Source organism: Danio rerio, chromosome 1 (assembly GCF_052040795.2).
Source record: "Danio rerio strain M-AB ecotype USA chromosome 1, GRCz13ab, whole genome shotgun sequence".
Taxonomy (NCBI): domain Eukaryota; kingdom Metazoa; phylum Chordata; class Actinopteri; order Cypriniformes; family Danionidae; genus Danio; species Danio rerio.
Genome location: NC_141021.1, coordinates 54,002,501 through 54,026,172, shown reverse-complemented (window position 1 = coordinate 54,026,172; position 23,672 = coordinate 54,002,501). Strand labels below are relative to the sequence as shown.

Here is a 23,672-nt window from a genome sequence, read left to right as displayed (position 1 = left end):
TTATTATTAGCTATAACAACCTCAATAATATAGCTAGCTGATTAATCAAATGTTTTTGCAGTGATGCCTATTTTTGGTTTTGACTCCATGGATGTTTCTTCATGGAAAAATAAGTGAACATCATTATTTTCCCCAAAAACATTAAGATAGGTAAACATGTTTAGAATAATTTATATTTTGAATTCTATTTTAATGGAGTTTTGAGTTGTTGATTAATTTATTGAAGTCTATTTAATTAATTATATTCTATTGCTAATTAGATTTTTTTATAATCTATTGGTATATTGTATTCTTTATTTCAATAATATTGTGTTAATTTTGTATTATTTTAACGATTGTGTTAGAATCTGTTTTAATTTCATATATTTTTTTACAAATAAGTAAATTGATTCATAAATTTTATTTTAATTCTAATTTTATTCCGTGTCATTATTTTAATTAAATTGTTCCAATCTAATTTTTATTAATTTTACTCTCATTGTGTGTCATTTAATTGTTTCAGTTTGTTTTATTGTATTTTTTTTATATTAATCTGCTATACTATTATTGAACAGTTATTTATTTTTATGTGTTTATTTTAATGAATTAACTAAGTATTATTATTATTATTATTATTGTATGTAATGATTTATTTATTCTGATTCACCACTGCTTTGACAAATGAGTATAAATGGGAGGAAACTCTAAATGGCTTTAGCTGCAGTCAAACAAAAACAAACCCTTCAGCTTCAGTGTTTTTCCCTGACTGATGAAGATAAATGTTAGGAAAAACACACACTGGATGATAGTAAGTAAACACTGATTCGATGTGGACTACTGTGAGTCTGTGTCTCTGTTAAATGAAGCCAGTTGATTCTTTAAATGAGGACAACTGTCAGTCTTTCACAGTACAACCTGATACTGTGTCTGTGTGTGTTTGTGTTCACTTCTGTCTGAAACGGATTCAAACACACTCAACCCCCTAATTAAGGAAAAATTCATATTTTTAAATAGATTTTATACATGTCTCTTACACTCATGTATGTGGTAATTATGCAGAAAATCAAAAAGATTATTTACTTAATATATACAATTAAAATCTCCATTATAACATGATGAAAACTGTCATTATTGCAATGCAATCCTATTCTTGTTATTGTAATATATAATACAATTTATAATCAAAATTTTACAGGCCAATATAAATGACAAACGACTACTATATAGATCTTTTAAATAGGCCTAATACCTATGTATTTGTATCTTTACAATTGTGTGTGTGTGTGTGTATTTAATTATACACACACACACACACACACACACACACACACACACACACACACACACACATATATATATATATATATATATATATATGTATATATATATATATATATGTATGTATATAAATATATATATAACATATATATAAACATATATATATATATATATATATATATATATATATATATATATATATATTTATATACATACATACATATATATATATATATATATATATATATATATATATATATATATATATATATATATATATACATGCATATACTTCATATTACAAACTCTAAAAACCTCAAAAAGTAATGTAAACTAAGAATTGTTTATTGCATTTAATTAAATTAGCAATTAATGTGGTGGTAATGCAATATACACTCACCGGCCACAATACTGGGTACACGTCCAACCACTTGTTACCGCAAATTTCTAATCAGACAGGGACAGGGCAAGAACTCAATGTATTTAAGCATGTAGACAGGGTCAAGACAATCTGCTGCAGTTCAAACCGAGCATCTGAATGGGGAAGAAAGGTGATTTAAATGACTTTTAACATGGCATGCTTGTTGGTGCCAGACGGGCTGGTCTGAGCATTTTAGAAACTGCTGATCTACTGGGATTTTCGTGCACAGCCATCCCTAGGGTTTACAGAGAATGGCCTGCAAAAGAGAAAATATCCAGTGAGTGGCAGTTCTGTGGGCGCAAATGCATTGTTGATGCCAGAGGTCAGAGGAGAATGGCCAGACTGGTTCCAGCTGAAATGCAACAGTAACTCAAATAACCACTCGTTCCAACCGAGTTATGCAGAAAAGCATCTCTGAACACACAACACGTCCAACCTTGAGGCAGATAGGCTACAGCAGCAGAAGACCACACTGGGTGCCGCTCCTGTTAGCTAGGAACAGGAAACAGTGGCTACAATTCACACAGGCTCACCAAAATTGGACAATAGAAGATTGGAGAAGCTTTGCCTGATTTGATGAGTTTCGATTTCCGCTGCAAGATTCAGATGGTAGGGTCAGAATTTGGCATCAACAACATGAAAGCATCCTGCCTTGTATCAATGGTTCAGGCTGGTGGTGGTGGTGATGTAATGATGTTTTGGATATTTTCTTGGCACACTTTGGGCCCATTAGTACCAACTGAGCATCATGTCAACGCTACAGCCTACCTGAGTATTGTTGTTGACCATGTTCATCCCTTTATGACCACAGTGTAACACCTTCTGATGGCTACTTCCAGCAGGATAGCACGTCATGTCAAAGCACAAATCATCTCAGACGGGTTTCTTGAACATGACAATGAGTTCACTGTACTCAAATGGCCTCCACTGTCACCAGATGTTAATCCAATAGACCACTTTTGGGTGGTAAAAGGGAGATTTGCATCATAGATGTGCAGCCAACAAATCTGCAGCAACTGCGTGATGCTATTCTGTTGATGTGGACCAAAATCTCTGAGGAATTTTTCTAGTACCTTATTGAATCTATCATATATATATATATATATATATATATATATATATATATATATATATATATATATATATATATATATATATATATATATATATATAACAGTTAATGTATTAATTTATATTAAAATCAAAATTTAAAATTCCTATTTAAAAAATACTGTTAAAACACAGCATATTACAGAGGAATAGTTTAAAATACGTTTACACGTAGCTAATGCTAAAATTCTTTATGCCCCCAAAATATACTGTATCCTTCATTTCCGTGCTAAAGCTCACCTCGGCACAGCTGAAGTTCTGCAGGAACTTTATAACCTTCCCAAATAACTGATCTGAAACATACACTCGTAATGCAAACAGGAAAGCTGCTTCAGAGTCAAATATGTCAGCGTAAAACAGTTTGCCAGAACTGTAAACAGGGTTTTGGATCCGCTTCAAGATTCTCCTCTGCTGAGATGATTGTTTTGGTCGTGAGTTTAAACAGGAAAGTGAAAGGAGAGAGCATTAGAATCGGACACAGACGCTTTAATTCATCACACTGACTGACCATCCTCAGCCCAATGCTTTCTTCGCGAGGCGCTTTCCCTCGCTATTTCTTTTATATAGAGATATATTCATAAAAAATCTAATAAATAGTTGATTATCTGGTGAGAATGGACGTTTAAGTTTGTTTAGACTGAACTAGACTTCACCGCAGCAGCTGATGAAGTGTTAACCAGGGGAGGCGGATCCAGGGTTGCCAGGTATTCGACAAAATTAGCGCGTTGGCCAATTAAAACCAGTACAATAATACCAAAACTGGCACATTTCACATAACTGTTTGCATCATACAGTGATTTTGACAGGAGAAATCATGTATAATGCATATAGTTATGTGAAATGTGCGAATTTAGCAACTTTAATATGTTTATAAAAAAGTCATCCTACCTTAAAGTCCGCTTGAAATGTAAGTTTAATGGTTATTTTGCGAGCTCACATTGTTATTCTTTAAGTGAATAATTAATTTGTGGAAGTTTATCCACTCACAAAATCCACTGTTTTGGTAATCTTCAATGAAAGTCTGACCATTTGTTTCTATAAATAAAAGTCTCAGCAACATGGGACTGATAGCCCAGCTAGCATTGTGCTCTCATGTGACTTACATTTGCCAAACACTCAATTAAAACGTAATGGATGCTGGCAAATGCAGAACACTCCGGCGACTGAAGTGAATACAGTGGACTTCTTAAGTTAAAGAAGTTTTAAAATCTTCTGCAGATGACATATACCAACATTTGATTTTATTTATTATTAGCATTAATCTTGGAGTGTGTGCGTCTGTTGTCGTTTCCATGGTTTTATATGGCTGTTACCAAGGAAACGAAAACAGCTTCACAAACATTTCCTCCTCAAAGAAAGACCTCACAAACACAAAGGTGTTCTTACTCTTTTTACGCTTATTAGTTTGTATCATTGGTAGAGCAGAATATTTCATCATATACATATGTAATGCAAAATGTCAAGCTTTACCTCGCGGAATAAAAAAACATGCGGCAAGTGGTTAAAAGTAGTCAAATTACGCGTGAAAACCGCAGACTTAGCAACCCTATCGCGGACGGGACGTGCACAGGAGATAAAGTACCTCTCATGTCCAACAGGAGGCGATAAACACCGCCTACTTTACCCTGTTAGATTACACTGCACTGCACATACTGTTCACTACAGCAGACTAATATTTCTGTGGTAAGGAGCCTAATACATCGTGCTTGACGTTAACATTAGAACTGGTTAAAAGTGAGTGTATTATGACAAGCAATTTTAACATCTAGCTGTTTTTGAAAAAACACAGTAGTATCTATTTTTTCATGCTATTAGTATTTTTTTTTTGATAAGCTAGTATATTTTCAGTCAAGTATTTCATTACGCCCTAGTACCTTTTTAGTTACTAAAACAGGCAAGTGCTTATTTATTACATACATTTGTAATGAAACTATTACAGGCCCGTAGCCAGCCTGGTGAAAGGGGTGGTTCTTTTTTTTTTCTCATAAAGTGGACCTTTTTGCAGTTATACGCCTCAGTTTCTATTTAATTATGAGATTTAAATACTGCATTCAATTTTTTTTTGCTGGATTAGCTAGTCAGAAGTCATCATAACCACACTTTTTGATGTACTAAAAATATTGCCTATAGAATTGCAATAAAATAAATAAAAAACAAGACAGAAAAAATAGGAATCTGTTAAAGTTTTTAAGTAAAAAAACTGTAGCCTACTGTCATTTATTAGACAAAAAACAAACAAACCGGACAGCACATTCAACTGTCCTCAGTCACAATTTAGCCATTTAAATTAAAAAAAATTATATTTAAAACATAATAACAATAATAATAATAATAATAATAATAATAATAATAATAATAATAATAATAATAATACAATAATAATGAATTTTTCAGACTTTTTCTAGTCTCTTTGGTAAAAAAAAGTACATTTGACAATTCCTGGATATCAAAACTAGGCAAAATATATTCAAAATAATTTATTATGGTCCACTTCTAGTGCTTTACACCTTTTATTGCTCATTTTTATTTCAGGAATAAGGTCTAAGATTTAGACTAAAAGTTACCTGCAAAATGTTTTCTCTGTTTAAAAACAATGCAGTAGTGAAAGAAGACTTTTACATCAGATTATAGTCCCACCCAAGCCAAAGCCGACAGAGGATTCTGTTTGGTCCTAAAGCCTTTTTCAATGGATTATTTTCATTATTTATGATGGCATAGCAGACAAAATGAGCTCATGTATAGGACAAATTCTGGACCTTTGTCACTGAGGGGTGGGTCTTCCGAACCCCCCTGGCTGCAGGCCTGAAAAGTTAAACACATGTTTTATGCTTTTAATAAACATGTTTTTAATAGAATTTGGGCTGTAAAAGTGTGTTTCAGGTGCAGGTCAGATTTTCTCCAGGTCATAATTTATTTTGTGTATATTAATTTAGTCTAAAAACGATTATACCTGTCCACTTTCATCTGGAATGCATCCCAGATCACCTTCTGAAGTGGTTTGAGCGATCGGGTTTATATCTGATCAGAATAAACCGAATGAAGTGAGCAAACAGCCTCAAAAACACAGATTTTTTTCTTTCTTTTTTTTTGATGCTGGTCTTATGGAAAAGACCATCATCCAACAACTAAGACATTTTTGTATGTTTTGAGAGACGTTTCAAAGATATTGGGGGTTTCTTAACTTTATCTTGGGTACATTATTTTTTAATTCAACATATTTTCCATCTAAGAAATAAAATATATATATGCATAGAAAAAACAACAACTGGTCACTGATTCGGAGTAAAAAAACGTTGAGTGCGTATGTTGATCTACTTTTGCGCTTTTTCATGACTTGCAGATAATTGAGGAATGAAACTTCATAATGATGGTGTCCAAAACGTCAAATCTTATTCAGACAGCATAACCAATACATTTCCCAAACATTCAGTTATCTGGACAATAAGGAAGTCCTTAGCCTGAGCTTAAAATGCAAGGTTTCCAAACTAGGACTTCCCAATACAAACTGTTTGAAGTAGCTCCAGGAAACCATGGCTGCGTCTGAAACCGCCCACTACTCAATAGGTACTGCATATGAATTTAATCGTACTACTCGGCCGTCATAGAAGTACGTTCTATACAGTATGAATGTGAGCAGTATGAATGGAATTTGGACGTACTACATCTGCCATTTTGTCATGGTCACGTGCCCTACCTGCGTCAGTTGCGTCGCTTCACTCCCATTCATGAATTCTTTCGCGATTCAATAAAAAAAAAAAAAAAAGAATTCTTTCGCGAGGCATCATGGGATAGCGCAGCGTGCATAGGATGCGCACTTCAGAATTTCGCCGGAAGTAGTAGGTCATCTGGGTACTTCTGGCATACTGATTTTCAAATTCTATGAATTCAGACGTACTACTCGGCTCGCATACTGAGTTTAGCGTACTGTATAGTATGGAAGCATGCGGTTGCGGACTACCACAACTGAATTTCTTCTTCGTTCACCCACTCACCTATTATAGATTCCAGGTGTCTGACCAGCGCCCTCTAGTGCCCTGTAGTTCCATTAGAACAGCATTTTTATTTCCATTATTCCATGAATAACTAAAAAACAAGTGCACTGAAAGCCCTAATAAGTTGACTGAACTAAATTAATTGAGTAAACTCCTTGCCTCAATTTAATTGAGTAATGTAGTCTCCTAAAACTTGCATATTTAATTTTTGCCGAATTTGTAGATTGTACTTAAATTAAATTGTTCAGTTCACCAAACTTAGTACCTACTCAATTTAATTGAGACAATGAGCTTACTCAATTTAGTTCATTCAACTTATTAGGGTTTTCAGTGTACTTACTATTAATAAACAGCTAATCAGTAGTTTATTAAGCTAGTAGTGTTAGTTAATGGTTTATTATTACCATGAATTGTGACCTAAGCTAAAGGGGTATCCTAATATGCACGGAGCGTAATATATAGTGTTTAACCCCCACGCTAACTCCAAAATACAGCAACAATAATGGACTAACACACACACACACACACACACATGTTGAGGTATGAATTTTTATGTGAATAAACACACACTAACTGAAAACCAAACACACACACACACACACACACATAGTGTGAATATACATCTCAGCTCACATCAGAACAATCATTAGTACCTTTGAGAATCTGTCCAGATCATCCGAGCCTGTTTACACTGCAGTAAATGTAGTATGAGACACCTTCATCGGCCGTTCGTCGACATCCAGCAGCATTATATACACGTTTGAGCTTGATGCTGGATTGCTTCTATGCAGATTAGATGGCAAACGTCTGTAACAGAGGCTGGTGAAGTGTGATGGTGGCAGCTCAATAAGGACTCTTCACTCGAGTTGAAACACGAGCCTTTGTTTTGACCTTTCAGGCCACTTGAAGATTCACCTGGTCAGCTGAAACGTCCCAGCCCAGAGCGACCACATCCAGGTGTGGAGGCTTTGCTTTTGCTCTATTGTCGTCTGTCTGCACTGATACGCTTGATCTGCCCATCACGGGGAAACAAGACTCCAGGCGGCCATCTTGGATCTGTAGCTGCAGGGTGTCTGTACTGTTGAAAAAAAAAAGTGGTGCTTCAAGTCAAAATCCCTTTTTTTTAAAAAACGAAATCCGTCTGGGTACGTGAGCAAACAATCGATCCTCTCGCTGTAAAAAAGCCTGGAAAAGAGTTGAAATCATGTATGAGGAAACACAACTGGCGACGGCGCGGCCACAAATCAATTCAGCTGTCATTTCTAGCAAAAACAGCCGCTTTCATCTTTATCTTTTTTCCTGTGGGTTGAGACATTAACTGATTGTGATGTCATAAACTGTCTCCACTGAGTAATCGAGTGACTAATTAATCATGGTGGGCGGTTTATACCAGGGTGGTGATGGTGGAAATATGGATTTTGCTTGGTCTGTTTATGTGACAGCTTGATTTCAATGAATGAGAATGAGCGTTTTTTACAGTGATGTCATAGAAGAGCTATTTAAGGCTCTCCATAGAAGCTTTCAGTAATCAGTTCTTAAAATAGCCAGTGTTTTCTTAATGGGATTGAATTCTGGTAACACTTAATAATAATGCTTTATTAGTTAAAGGGATAGTTCATCCAGAAATGAAAATCATTTATTCTTCCTCAACTAGCTCCACACGAGTTTCTTTCTTCGGTTGGATTATTTACTCTCCATTCGCATTTACAAACCTGATTAAAAAAATGAATATCTATAACTATTGACTTCCATAGTAGGAAAAACAAATTCTATGAAAGTCAATGGTTACAGGTCTCCAACATTTCTCAAAATATCTTCTTTCCAAATGCGTATGAGTTTCTTTCGTCGGTTGGGTTATTTACTCGCCATTGGCTTTCACAAACCTGTTTGAAAAAAGCTAAATATCTGTAACCACTGGCTTTCATAACAGTAAAAACAAATACTGTGGAGGTTAATGGTTACAGGTCTCCAACATTTCTCAAAAATCTACTTTCCAAATGCCTATGAGTTTCTTTCTTCTGTTGGATTATTTACTCTCCCTTGGCTTTCACAAACCTGTTTGAAAAAGCTGATGTCTGTAACCATTGACTTCCATAGTAGGAAAAACAAATACTATGGAAGTCGATGGAAACAGGTCTCCAACATTTTTCAAAATATCTTCTCTCTAAAAAGTTATGAGTTTCTTTCTTCTGATGGATTATTTACTCTAACTTCGCTTTCACAAACCTGTTTGATAAGTGTGTACAACCATTGACCAATAGAAAAAAATACATTATATAAGAGTCAATGGTTACAGGTCTCCAACATTTTTAGAAATATCTTCTTTTGTGTTCAACAAACAGGTTTGAGAAATGTCTGCAGCATATAAAACACTTTAGTGGAGACGCATCCTAAGTTATTTTGAAAAATGTAACCTGTAACCATTGACTTCAATATGAAAAACAAATACTATGGAAGTCAATGGTTACAGGTGTCAAACAGTTTCTTTCTTTGAGGTTATTTACTTGCCCTTCGCTTTAATTAACCTGTTTGAAAAAAGCTGAATATCTATAACCATTGGCTTCCATAGTAGGAAAAAACCAAATACTATGGAAGTCAATGGTTACAGGTCTCCAACATTTTTCAAAATATCTTCTAAGTGAATATGAGTTTTTTTCTACGGTTGGGTTATTTACTCAACCTTCGCTTTCACAAACCTGTTTGAAAAAAGCTGAGTATCTGTAACCATTGACTTCCATATTAGTAAAAAACAAACACTATAGTAGTTAATGGTTACAGGTTTCCAACATTTTTCAAAATATCTTCTTTCCAAATGCATATGAGTTTCTTTCTTCTGTTGGGTTATTTACTCTCCCTTCGTTTTCACAAACCTGTTTGAAAAAAGTTGAAAAACTAAAACCATTGACTTCCATAGTAGGAAAAATGAATACTGTGGAAGTCGATGGTTACAGGTCTCCTACATTTTTCAAAATATCTTCTTTTGTGTTCAACAAACAGGTTTGAGAAAGCGAAGGTTGTGTAAATGATGACAAAATTGTCAGTTTTGGGTGAACTATCCCTTTAATATTAACATATATACTAAAATGAAGTATAAACAATACATGTACAGCATTTATTAATCATAATTTAGCATTTATGGGTTATTAATATCCAAAGTTGTGCTTGTTAACATCAGTTAATGCACAGTGCGTTAACATTAACTAACAATTATCAAGTTTATTTTCATAACATAAGCAAAGATGAATAAATGCTGTAATAAATGTATTGTTAATTGTTTGATCATGTTAATAAATACATTAACTAATAGAACCTTATTGTAAAGTGTGACCGAAATGCTAAAATAGTCTTTTTTTGTTATAAAGCTTTCGATAATGTAACCGAACCATCAATTCAAATGCAGAACAATCGGTTCCAACTGGTCATTAAGAGGAAATATAGAAATAAAATATTCAGTTTTAATGTATAAATATTCATTTTAATATAGATATATTAATAAGATTTAATAGGAGATATTTAAGGCTGGATAAATGTGAGCATGCCGGACAATTGTGGCCATTAGCAGGTCAGACAGCAGTAAGAGATGTTTAGAGATGGGGAATCCCTGGTGCAGAGCTGTACCTCTCGTCTGCTGCGTTCAGCAGGATGCCAGGGGTTTGTTTACATGTAGTGCCACTGACTCTCCAGACCCATGTTGACTCCCCCAAGACCACCCAGAGCCGCTAAAAAACACACAGAGAGACACATCAAATCAGAAAACCATCTATAGACATACCTCACAATGCATCTTCCATATTTTGTATTCAAAAGTGTTTTGGTTGGTCAATCGTAAGTAAATATTGTTCATATCTTGCATTCTGTAGACACTGACAAACATATTTTACTTGTTTTATTTTTTTTTGTAGATTTAGATGATTTGATTATTGATACTGATCACAAATATTTAACAGATAAAGTGAAATATTACAAACTAAAATGAAAAGTTTTCTTCTCTATTAAAAAGGTCTTTTTATTCCTATGGTGTAAAGCTGAATTTCCAGCATCATTAAACCAGTCTTCAGTGTCACATGATCATAAATTAGTCTAAAATAATGTTTTTTTTAGTATTATTTACATTATTATTCATTTATTTTCATTTGGCTTATTTATCAGGGGTGGCCACGGCGTAATGAACCACCAACTATTCCAGCATATGTTTTACACAGCTGATGCCCTTCTAGCTGTAATCCAGTATTTGTGAAGACATAAGTACTCATTGTTATTTTTTATCATTATTATAATCACTGTTTAAAACAATTAACCTGTTTTTAAAAATAAAATCTCTGCATTCTATTGATGAAAAGAAATAAATCAAAATTAGTAACATTTTAACACTTGAAACTATTTTATGCATCTCTGCTCAATATAAATATTAAGAACAGACCTTTGCACATAATGTGTACAACATATTCATTCATTTTCTTTTCGGCTTAGTCCCTTTATTAATCTGGGGTCGCCACAGCGGAATGAACCGCCAACTTATCCAGCATATGTTTTAAGCAGTGGATGCCCTTCCAGCTGCAACCCATGACTAGGAAACACCCACACACTCTCATACACACACATACACTACGGAAAATTTAGCTTACCCAATTCACCTATAGCGCATGTCTTTGGACATGTGGGGGAAAACAAAGCACCCTGAGGAAACCCACTCCAACACAGTGAGAGCATGCAAACTCCACACAGAAATGCCAACTGATCCAGCCGGGCTCAAACCAGCAACCTTCTTGCTGTGAGGTGACAGTGCTAACTGAACCACCGTGTCGCTATAATCAAAGTTTTTACTTAGAAATGAATCATTAATTTATTGAATATATTATAAAGCAAGCAGTTGTTTGTTGTCCCTCAAACATAAAAACATTCAGATGTACCTGGTGGTCGGATGCCCATGTGTGACTGTCCGTCCATTACGAAACCTCCCATTGGCTGAGCATCAGGAGTATACGGGCCACTGTGACCTACTGCGCACACACACACACACACACACACACACACACACACACACACACACACACACACACACACACACACACACACACAATATACAAGACATGGTTAGGAAGGACAGTCATAACTCTCCATAACAGCCAACACTTGTCCAGAGGAAAAGTGTAAACAGACGTGATGCGAAAAACACTCCCTTTCCAGTCCAGCAGAGCATTTACCGAAACCAGCCTACAAAAATGAGTCACACCAATTTGAAAAAGCCGGTGCAGTGTGGAGTCCTGGACGATAATGAGCGGGGGGTAGTGTCGCGGACGAAAGTGAACAGTTGGGGAGTCGCGAAAGAAAGTGAAAGTGAACAGCAGAAAGGGGAGGAGGGTGGTTGAGGAGGGGGATCGATAAAATGAGGTGCTGGATCAGATTTCAGAGGTGGCGGATCCGGAGTGTTCCGGCACAAATTAAGCTCTGGTTTTATGGTAATTTACACAGAACATGTTTTTGCATCTAAAAAGTGTAGACGCATCGCTGGCTTTGTGAAGTGCTTCTATAAACGTCAAATAAAATGTTAAAATGTTGTCATGCCACTTTGCTGATGTAAACAGAAGCTTGCAACGCTTGCCCCACCTCCGAATTCTTCTGATTGGTTTTCAATGAGCAGTACTGCGTGTTAAAAATTGATACGCCGTCTAAAAATGCGGTATTCAAAACATGGTACTTCCAAAGATGTAAATGTAAAGATCATGAATGTCAAGCGCATGTTTGCATTGAAAAACAATGGAAAAGTAGTGCATCAGCCAGGCCACTTAGGGTGCTTTTACACCTGCCTTATTTAGTTGGATTGAATCACACTAGAGTTTGTTTTTCCTTTTGGTGCGGTTCGTTTGGGCAGGTGTGAATGCAGCAGTCGTACTCGAGCGCACACCAAAAGCCGACCAAATAAGCGTACCGAGACCTGCTTGAAGAGGTGGTCTCAGTACGCTTTCAAACGAACCCTGGAGCGGTTTGTTTGTGGTGAGAATATGATCCGAACTAAAACAGGTCCAACCGCAAAAAGTACTGCGCCTTTTGGACTAATCCAGCTGCCGTAGGCCGATGCGCTGTGCATCATGGGATATGGAGGAAAAATATTTGTTGACAGCCTTTTACCAACAGAGAGAGAGAGGGGAAAACATTACCTGATGGATTGTTGGTAATATTTTCGCAAGATGAGCATGTCGCAGTTTAGCTAAATTAATTCACGCCTCATTCTGAAGTGACGAGCGATGCATTGTTTTCCAGCCGCAGCTGCGCTTCATTCTCGAAATGTATAGTTTGCCTGAAGCAGGCATATAATCAGTCAGCGCAGTCGCTCCTCCAGAGAAAAAGCTACATTTTGTGTCTGCCGCTTTGTTTACTTGCAGGAGTTCATTGGCATTTTCCTGCACGTGAATTCTGACCAATCAATAAGCAGTTTAGGAACTATGTTCAACAACATCTGGCCAATGAGAGATGTGGATTTTGTCAGATGACTGCATTTTGGTTCGTTTCAACTGGTTCAGACCAAAGCCAGCAGTGTGGTGTAAAAACAACCCAAAGACAGCAGAAAATGCAACAATGGATCATTTATTTCCCTTGGTCCCGACCAAATGAACCGAACTACAGATGTGAAAGCACCCTTAGGGCCTACTCACACTATGCCATCCGTACCGTGCCCAGGCCCGTTTCCCGGATCGTTTGAGAAGTGTGAGTGCGCCTAATCGGGCTCAAGCACGGTTTACTTGGCCGGCCCTGGCCCGGTCGGAAGAGGTGGGCCTGAGCGCGGTTCACTTGGGCTTTGGCACAGTACGCTTGTGTGTGAGTGCAAAACGCGCCAAAGCCCGAAACTGAAAGCGAGACGTGACTTTTAAGGGTCTGTTTCAAATGGATTTATTAATAATTCTTACTATTCAGTAAACGCAAACTGCCGTAGTTTATTAAAGACGCAAACCCCTTACTGCACGACAGCTGCGCACCTTCAGCAAACCTCCTCATTCCTGCAGCACGAGGTCTTTATGATTGTTTATGAGCGCAAAAAGTGGCGGATCTGTTCGGCGAAATATCTGACTGCGTGTCCCCGCATCTCTAAGGACTGTTTGGCGAAATATTTGACGGCATATCAAACGACTGAAACGATATAACTAGAGAAATCTCCACTGCGCTGCTGAGTGAGAGAGCGCTTCTCACTGAACAGCGTAGCAGAGATGACGTAAGCGTGCCGAAGCCCGTTTGTGGTGTGAGCGCGGGCCGTCGGGGGAGACGGGAGGGGGGACAAGCGTGCTTTGGCCCGGTTCGAGGCAACTGTACCTAGTGTGAGTACGGCCTAAGACTGTACTTATCTCATCAATTGAAATTTCAGAACTTGTTCATTTGATCCTGTGTTAAAAAACATACTTTTCACGGTGTAAATCATGCACACATAGTCATACCCCCCCCTCCTCCCACACACAAATTCAACGCAATAATCAAATCCATGCATCTAATTCGTGTTTGCATAAACCACTCATTTAAATATTTGTACACATAGCACGTGATAACTTGTTCTAGATGAATGGCTTAGCTTTTCATACAGCTGAACTCTGAGAATTGAAACGCTAATGATTTAAGTACTTGCTCAATAGCTTCACACAGGTGAGTGGGCTTGACAAACCACTGCCGAGAAACCCCAGCATCTGTTTAACTGTTTTCTCACTAGTGAAGTGTTCAGCTTTTCCTCCATTAAAGTCCCCCATGTAAAAAGCAAATCCGCCAAAATAGAGCCCTTAATGTTTCTGTATTCTTCACACAGGTCAGTGGGCTTAACAAACCACCTGTATGAGACACTCTTTTTACTCTTTACTCTCCTTATGCACCAAATACTTTACTAAAGAACTGCTAAACTAAGTTAGACCTGTCATGGCATCTATATATTTCCACTATGATGATTTAAAGTGCTTCTTATGTCCTCATTTGTAAGTGGCTTTGGATAAAAGCATCTGTTAAATGAATGAATGTAAACATGCCTGCTCTGTTGGACTGGTCAATCATCGGCTGGACGATTCTCCTCCTGGCGTTGATAAACCTGATGGAGAAAAAGAAAGAAAAAGGCTGAAAAATGCACAATAAAAGCACATTATTTTTTTTTGTTAACATTATTGGCCTAAAGTGTTAACACAGTGCCAACATGCCGCTCATTAAACATTCAGTTTGTGTATAAAAAAAACAACAACAACAGCATAATGCTATTTATGCCCTCCGGACTATTTATATGTGATTTTGTCTCCATCATTCTTCAAAATATCTTCTTTTGTGCTCAACAGAAGACAAAAACGGACAGAATATTCAGTTTTGTTTGAACTGTCCCTTTAAAACCAAATATACATTTTTATGAACACAACCTAGCAACCACCCAAAACATGCTTCTGCCTTGGCGCCAAATTTTGCATGGCTGACATTCACTTCAGAACACACACACACACACATACACACACACATACACACACACAAAAGTCTAGTTTATTTTAGCACCGAACATAAATTAGCCCCGAACTTCAATGCTTTCGGCGTTTATTCCCATGCTATGCTTGACCTGCGACCCGGTGACTCTGTGACCTCACACCCCAGGCCGCTCTGCTCTTTCTCAGTGTAAAACATGCGCTGTGACCTCTGACCGCCGAGTGCCACGACAGCAGTCCACACATGATTAATGAGCGCTGCGCGTCAGTCCAGGTGCTGCGCTTCACAGAGCGAGAGGAGCTGAACTTCTGCTGCAGAGGAAGTCAATTACACACACACACACACACACACACACACACACACACACTGCCAAAGGTGACCAGATTACAAACGCTAACCACCATATTCTGCACATTTCTGCATCTACAGTTGAAGGCAAAATTATTCGCCCACTAACTATTTTATATATATATATATTTATATATATATATATATATATATATATATATATATATATATATATATATATATATATATATATATATATATATATATATATACATACATACATACATACATATACATATATATATATATAGTGTAGGTTAACTATGTTTATATATAAAGGGTTCATACACATATTTACTACTAAATTTCCAGGAGTTTTTCAAAACTTTCAGGTAAATATTCATGACCTAATGTTTCATGTAATGTTTACGTACATGTGGTAAATAAGAAAAATGTATGTTCAAATATATTACAGCATATCAAAAAAATATGTGACAATTTATGTATTTTGTATATTTTTTTACCTGTAAAATAGTTTTTAGAAAATATCCTGTGAGATTTTTTTTTAATGCTGGCTTGTGTCTTTCTAAAAAAATCTTAATAGGGCTAATAGTATTGACTTTAATAATGTAAAAGTTCATTTAAACTGTAATAACATTTCACAATATTACTGCTTTTACGGTATTTCTTAATGATTACATCAGCCTTTTTGTGGAAGGCAAGGCAAGGCAAGTTTATTTATATAGCACATTTCATACACAATAGCAATTCAAAGTGCTTTACATAAACAAGAATAAAAGAAACAAGTAAAATAAAAATAAAAACAAATAATAAAAATGCGTAAAAACAAAACAAAACATAAAAACAGGTAAAATGTGATATGAAAGAATGAAGAAGAAGAGAAAAACATGATAGTTCAAACAGGAAAACATTTAACTTTAAAATATTTAAGCAACTTCAATTAAACCTTATTTTAATTAAAAAGTCCACATGAACCAGAAGCTTCAACGTTTTTTTTTTTATATTGTGACACAGTTCCTGGAGAAGCGCAATATTAACTGAGAAAACAGTGGCCGTGGTTGTTGTTTTTTCTGCTATGAACTGATTGGATGTAGTAAATTAGGCATTTCATTCAGAAAGATCCAGAAAAGGGTTTTAGAAGAGTTATTAAAGCCCAACAGACTCCTCCTCCTCACCATTTTTGTTTGTTGTCAAAACTGTCAGTCGAAGGGGCGTGGTTAAGTATGTTAAGCCACGCCCAATACCTCAAACAGACCTAATCTGAGAATTTAACCGAAAACAAACAGAAAATGCATTTTCAGATTTCAATTAAACATTACAAAGGCAAACTTTTTTATCGTAATGACACGCACAGATTAAATGTTCAACACAAAACTATAATTGCGAGCTAACAAAATCAATATGGTTAGTTTTGATTTATGTGTACTTTAAGTAGTCAACTTTTGTTTTTAACCATATTATAAACACTGCAGCATCTCCCGCTCCGCCCGTTCACTGACCAATCACAAAGCGGAGCCCAATGCACAGCGCTTTAAAAGCTGACCCCACACTGAACCCCTCTTCTCACCACGAGACCACGTTTACGAGCTTCATGCCTCTGCCTGTTCGTTGCAAACACACACACACACTCATACAAACACACACTCGTACACGGCCCGACATGCACGCCAAACACATAACAACGCTACGCAGCAAGTCAAATATTTGGGGGCCCTGTCTTTTGCACAAGGGAGCAAAGAAACACACAGTATACTTTCAGTCCACAATCCAACACTCAACACAACTGCAGGACCACATAGAGTTAAATATGATGGTGTACTGACGTAGTATACAATGCAAATTAAATTAATGTAAAAATATGAAAAATAATAAATAAGTAAAATGGAAGTATTTAGTATTTTAACACAGGGGGTTTTTCTTTTGTTTATAGTCAATTTAAAAGTGTTATATTAAATTCTATATATTTTATTTGAGTATATTTTATATTATATTTTATTATATTATTTTATATTATATTATATTTTATTATATATTATATAATATTATATCATATAATATTATTATATTATATTATATTATGTTATTTTATATTATATTATATTATATTATATTATATTATAATATATTATATTATGTTATGTTATACATTTTCCTTCAGCTTACTCCCTTATTTATCAGATGTCACCACAATGGAATGAACTGCCAACTAATCCAGCATATATATTACACATGGAATGCCCTTCTAGCTGCAACCCAGTTCTGTAGAATATTCTGTTCTATTTTATTCTATTCTATTCTATTCTATTCTATTCTATTCTATTCTATTCCACTTCTCTTTTGATTTTTTATTTAATTTTATAAATAAAGAAGCTGTTTGCAATTTTGCCATCAACCTGACTACGCTAAATGTAATATTTAAAAATATTACAAATATTTTTTGCGAGCCATAAAATTCTATTATTAATAATTTAGCAAAAGTTTTTTTCCTGTATTTTACTCCACAATAATCAGTACATTTAATGTTTTTAAAGCTCATATAAACAAACATAATCGTTTTTAATCTATTATATTTTTATATTTTGTTATATTGCAATCCCTAGATTAAATATAAGAAATTAATAGATGATTATATGACACCTGACAGAAACTAACAGAAATAACTTTTAAAAATGTAATCAAATTTAATCATTTTCAGATGAACGGATTTATTTAGCTATTTTTCAAGCACAAATAGCAAAAGATAAATATCTGCCTGAAATGTTCATTCATGTTTAGGTATTTTCTTCATATTTTTAAATAAAACATTTTTTGTTCATAAATATAAAACAAAAATTATTATTAATTCTATACACTGTAAAAATGATATGACAAAAAGTCGAGAGAACAAATGTTTTCATGTTACTTTAACTTCAATAAGTGAGTCAATAAGTTTAACTTAATATTTTTAGTCAGTCTGACTAATGCAGCGGTTCTCAATTCCAGTCCTCTGGTCCTTTAACTTGAAATGACTTGATTAAAATAAGTTAAAGAATGTAAAAACGGTTTGTGATATAATTTTTTAACGCAGTGCATGTTTCAAAGCAAAAGCAACAGATTGTTTTAATGTGCTCTCAGACGTTTGGACTGGAGCACACATTCCTGCGCCTCACAGTTTACATGAATCCACCCTGTGATATTTGTAGCCTATTGAACCTAAAAGTCATCAAGAAACGTTGCTGTCTGGAAAGCGGAGACAGAAAGTGTTCTTCTGCTGGCGGTGTATGCAGTGAGGTCAGTGGGAGGACAGTGTTCCTCTTTATGAGTGTGTGTGTGTTTAAATAAACCGCTCCAGCTGTTCGCTGTGATAATTTCTGTTTAATTTGACAGCAGCTCGTTTTCGCCCTCACCTGTTTCCTCCGCTTCAGACTCGCTCTCGGCTCTTGCTTTTGTTGGCTTTTCAGGAGCGACTAATGTCTTTTCATTCTGCTCGCTCGGATGATAATTAGTTGTCATTTTTGATCAGGAAGGGGCTCTGGAGGTTTGCATATTGTTTACGCCGATGAGCCAAAAGCCATTTGAGAAAACGTTCTGCTGATTAAAATGTACTTCATGTAATAAAATCTGAACTAACGACTTTTATTAGTCACAGATAAATAATTAGACATGACTCAATTAATCTGAGTATGCAAACATGACTTTTTTTTACAAGCTTCTATACTGTAAAAAATTCAAGGTTCCACACAAAACCTTCTTGTTGTCCCAACACAAACTGATTAGGTTAAATTAATTTTGTTTACAAATTTAAGTGGATTAAACATGAAACAATTAAGTTGAACCACCAAAATTTTAAATAAGTTTGAACAAGCAGCAAAAATCATGTATTAAGTGTAGATGAAAGTGGAATTATTTAGAAGATAAAATTTAAACAAATTCTAATTATTAAGTAATTACAATTTAAACTTGAAAAATTAAACAGGATTTCCAATTTTGTTGTTGCAAATGTTTTTGTTTTTTTTATTGGTTTTTGTGATGTCTGGTGAGGGTTTGCTTTGGTAGAAAGTTTGACTTATTATTACAAGCAAACTGCAAGAAACAGGTTGGAATAAACATATTTATGATATATAAGAGCAGAAATTTTTAAATGTTTGTTGTTTTACTTTTAAACAGGCAAGAGTGGAACATAAAAAGGAAAAATAAGATAAATTATTTTTATTTTTTATAAAATCTAGACAGAAGTACAACATATCTCAAGGAAATTTTGAAATATTTGATTTATTTAACAGAGTTAGTTTTTTATGTCATTATTAAGGTATAAAAAAGAACATAGATACCACCAAAAAGAAAGGTACTACCTCAGTGAAAGCTTGCGTACCTTTATTTCTCAGAGTGTACAGTTGAAGTCAGAATTATTAACCCTGTTTATTTTTTCCCCAATTTCTGTTTACCAGAGAGCAGATTTTTTTCAGCACATTTCTAATAATAATAATTTTAATAACTCATTTCTAAAAACTGATTTATTTTTATCTTTGCCATGATGACAATAAATAATATTTGACTAGATATTTTTCAAGACACTTCTATACAGCTTAAAGTGACATTTAAAGGCTTAACCAGGTTAATTAGGTTAACTAGGCAGGTTAGGCTTTAGCATAAAGGGGCTAATAATATTGAACTTAAAGTGGTTTAAAAATTAAAAACTGCTTTTATTTTAGCTGAAATTGAACAAATAAATACCATTAATAAAATTTTTAAAAAGAAAAAAAAAACCAAAAGGGGGCAAATTCTGACTTCAACTGTATATATTAGGGATGGGCAAATAATTAAAATAGTCATTCAGGTCATATAATCAATCTAAATTTTCCAGGACAATCTTTTCATTTACTTTCCATATCACATATGGAGTCAAGTTAACCCGGTTCTGTTAAACACTGAGGCTGAATTATACTTGTGTGGCCATTTTGCAGCTACATCTGATCTTTGTTCAAGCAGGGCCATGAGCCTTTGCACTGCATTGATGATGATTAGAAGCTGTGCCAGATATGTCTTGAGACGGCATATAATAATAGTAATAATAACAACAACAACAACAACAACAACAACAATAATAATAATAATACAATAACATTAACAACTATAACTATAATAATAATAAAACAATAATAATAACAAAAACATTAACAACATCATTAACAATAATAATAATAATATTAATAATAATAATAATAACATTAATAATAATAATAATAACATTAACTACAATAATAACAATAACAACAATAATAACAATAACATTAACAACAACAATAATAATAATAATATTAACCATAATATTAACAACAATAAAAACGATAACATTAACAATAATAACAATAATAATAATAATAACATTAACAACTATAATTATAATAATTATATTAAAGTGCGTAATATTAAAGGAAAAATCTGCGCATGAAGAACGCTGATAAATGTGTGTAATGGAGCACAGTTAGCATAGCAAAACAGATACGCTATCAGCTTAAAGGAAGATAGCGAGAAGAAGAAAAAAACGCTTCCCGTATCTGTGGCTCTCGATGGCCAAGGCTGTGAGCTCAGTCAAACAAACAACTGAAAAAGACTTGAAACATGGAGAGAACGTGGTATTACTGCATTAACCGAGGGCTGAGAGCTGCTGCGAGGGGAGCTATTGTTAGTGCGACCACAATGTGTTTTTGTGTGGTGAATTATGGGCTGCCGAGAGCAAAAGCCATAGAAACTCAACAGACATTGAGAAACCAAACACTCCGACTATAAAAACAAGCCTGCTGAGTTTCTTTAAGTGATCTGTCTGCCTGCCTGTCTGTATGATTGCCTGTCTATCTCTCTATTTGTCTATCTGTCTGTGTACCTACCTACCTATCTATCTAGCTACCTATCTCTCTGCCTGCCTGCCTATCTATCCCTCCATCCATCCATCTATCCATTCATCCATCCATCCATCCATCCATCCATTCATCCATCCATCCATCCATCCATCCATCCATCCATCCATCCATCCATCCATCCATCCATCCATCCATCCATCCATCCATCCATCCATCTATCTATCTATCTATCTATCTATCTATCTATCTATCTATCTATCTATCTATCTATCTATCTATCTATCTATCTATCTATCTACCTGTCTGTCTGTCTGTCTGTTTGTCTGTCTATTTGATTACTTGTGTATTTACCTGTCTGTCTATCTATCTGTCTGTCTATCTAACTACTCGTGTAATATCTGTCTGTCTATTTGTCTATCTATCAACCTGTCTATCTATCTGTAAGTCTGTCTATCGATCGGTCTGTCTATCTGTATGCCTGTCTATCTGACTACTTGTCTATTTACCTGTCTGTCTATCTGTCTGTCTATTTGTCGGTCTATCGATCTGTCTATCTGCCTGCATGTCTATCTATCTATCTGACTGCCTGTCTGTCTGTCTATCTATCTGTCTATCTGTATGTCTGTCAATCTATCTATCTGTCTGACTGCCTGACTGTCTATTTGTCTGTCTGTCTGTCTGTCTATCTGACTACTTGTCTATTTACCTCTCTGTCTGTCCATCTATCTGGCTGTCTGTATATCTGCTAGTCTGTCTATTTGACTACTCGTCTATTGACCTGTCTGTCTGTCTATCTATCTGACTTTTTGTCTGTCCATCTATCTGTCCATCTATCTGTCTGTCTATCTATATATCTGTCTGTCTGACTACTCTGTTTACCTGTTTGTCTATCTATCTATCTATCTATCTATCTATCTATCTATCTATCTATCTATCTATCTATCTATCTATCTATCTATCTATCTATCTATCTATCTATCTATCTATCTATCTATCTATCTATCTATCTATCTATCTATCTATCTCTGAATGTCTGTCTGTCCGTCTGTCTGTCTGTCTATGCTGCTCAGGGTTGGAGATGTCCCATACAGAAATTTCATGCAAATATATTCACACACATAAACTAAATGTCATATATGCAACATATATTTCAAACTCTTGCAAAAAATGGTCATTTACATTTATATTTTTTGGTCATTGTAATTACAAATGTGTACATTTATATTCAAATATATTAAATATAATTTATATATTCATATATGGTCATCCAAAAACCCACTTTTTAAATTTATTATAAATCCAAATATGAACTTGTATGTCATTTGCATATATTGCCATATATCAGGTTTGTATATGGAGTGGATTCTGATCTGCTTGTTTTGCTCAGACTCTCACCAGTTGTTGACCTGTAGGATGGTCAGTCCGGTGTCCTGTGAAAGTTGTCTCTTCTGCTCTTCTGAAGGGTACGGGTGCTAAAACACATAGAAATATATATACACACAATCATTTCAGATGCTATAACACATTACATTAGTTAACATAAAGACTGAAAAATACAGTTGCCCTTGTTTTAAAAATATTAATATGCATTATTCAATGTGTATATGCACTTTAATGCACAGTCCTGTTTTATTGTGTCTTTGTGTGTGTATATATGTATATATGTTTGTGTGTGTGTGTAAGAAATTATAGATACATATATATATATATATATATATATATATGAGCATTCGAGTAAGAGCATGAAGGCTTTCTCTTTTGAATAACTCACAATGTTGCACAAAAAACAGAGCTGTTAAAGTATATGCATTCAAATTTTGCAATAAATATATTAAATATACAAAAATATATTTGCGGTAAACTGACAAAGGCTTTATTTAGTGAACTAAATATGGAGGAACATTTGAAAAACAACAGTTACAACAAGAAATGTTAAAGGGTTTATATATAAGGGTTGTAAAAGTTTTCAAGAATTCAACTTCTGTTTTCACAAACTACTGCAAACCACTGAGTCACCATGCCTATTTGCCACCAATATATTTGCGGTAAACTTGTAATTTCATTGTTTATTAATGTTTTCTTCTTATACAATGACAAAATATAAGATGCACAACAAAACACATGGAAATGAATACTGAAATAACAAAATAAAAAAATAAAAACAAGTACCGTAATAAATTAATTAATTATATGTTTTACTATAAATTCAATGGTTCAGAATTTGACCATGCAATTCATTATTATGCAAATTAACAGTACAGCATCTTACATAAATGTTTGTATGTATGTATGTATATATACATATATATA

General features: G+C 34.8%; 1 protein-coding gene across 16 annotated transcripts in view; it reads right to left on the bottom strand.

The window, feature by feature from the left end:
• Window positions 1-7,315: 7,315 nt before the first annotated feature.
• meis1a (Meis homeobox 1 a) overlaps window positions 7,316-23,672 on the bottom strand; it is an 89,447-nt gene continuing 73,090 nt past the window's right edge. For 4 of the 16 annotated variants that reach the window (XM_087235066.1, XM_087235074.1, XM_087235070.1 and 1 more), the window contains 5 exons: window positions 22,758-22,834; window positions 14,781-14,839; window positions 11,691-11,780; window positions 10,399-10,499; window positions 7,316-7,965 (listed from right to left, as the gene is read on the bottom strand). In XM_087235066.1, coding sequence (XP_087091192.1) covers window positions 10,438-10,499; window positions 11,691-11,780; window positions 14,781-14,839; window positions 22,758-22,834 — 288 coding nt within the window. In that variant the 3' untranslated portion in view covers window positions 7,316-7,965; window positions 10,399-10,437. The remainder of the gene's footprint in view (window positions 7,966-10,398; window positions 10,500-11,690; window positions 11,781-14,780; window positions 14,840-22,757; window positions 22,835-23,672) is intronic. The other 12 variants (XM_087235067.1, XM_087235075.1, XM_087235071.1 and 9 more) reach the window with 3 other exon arrangements.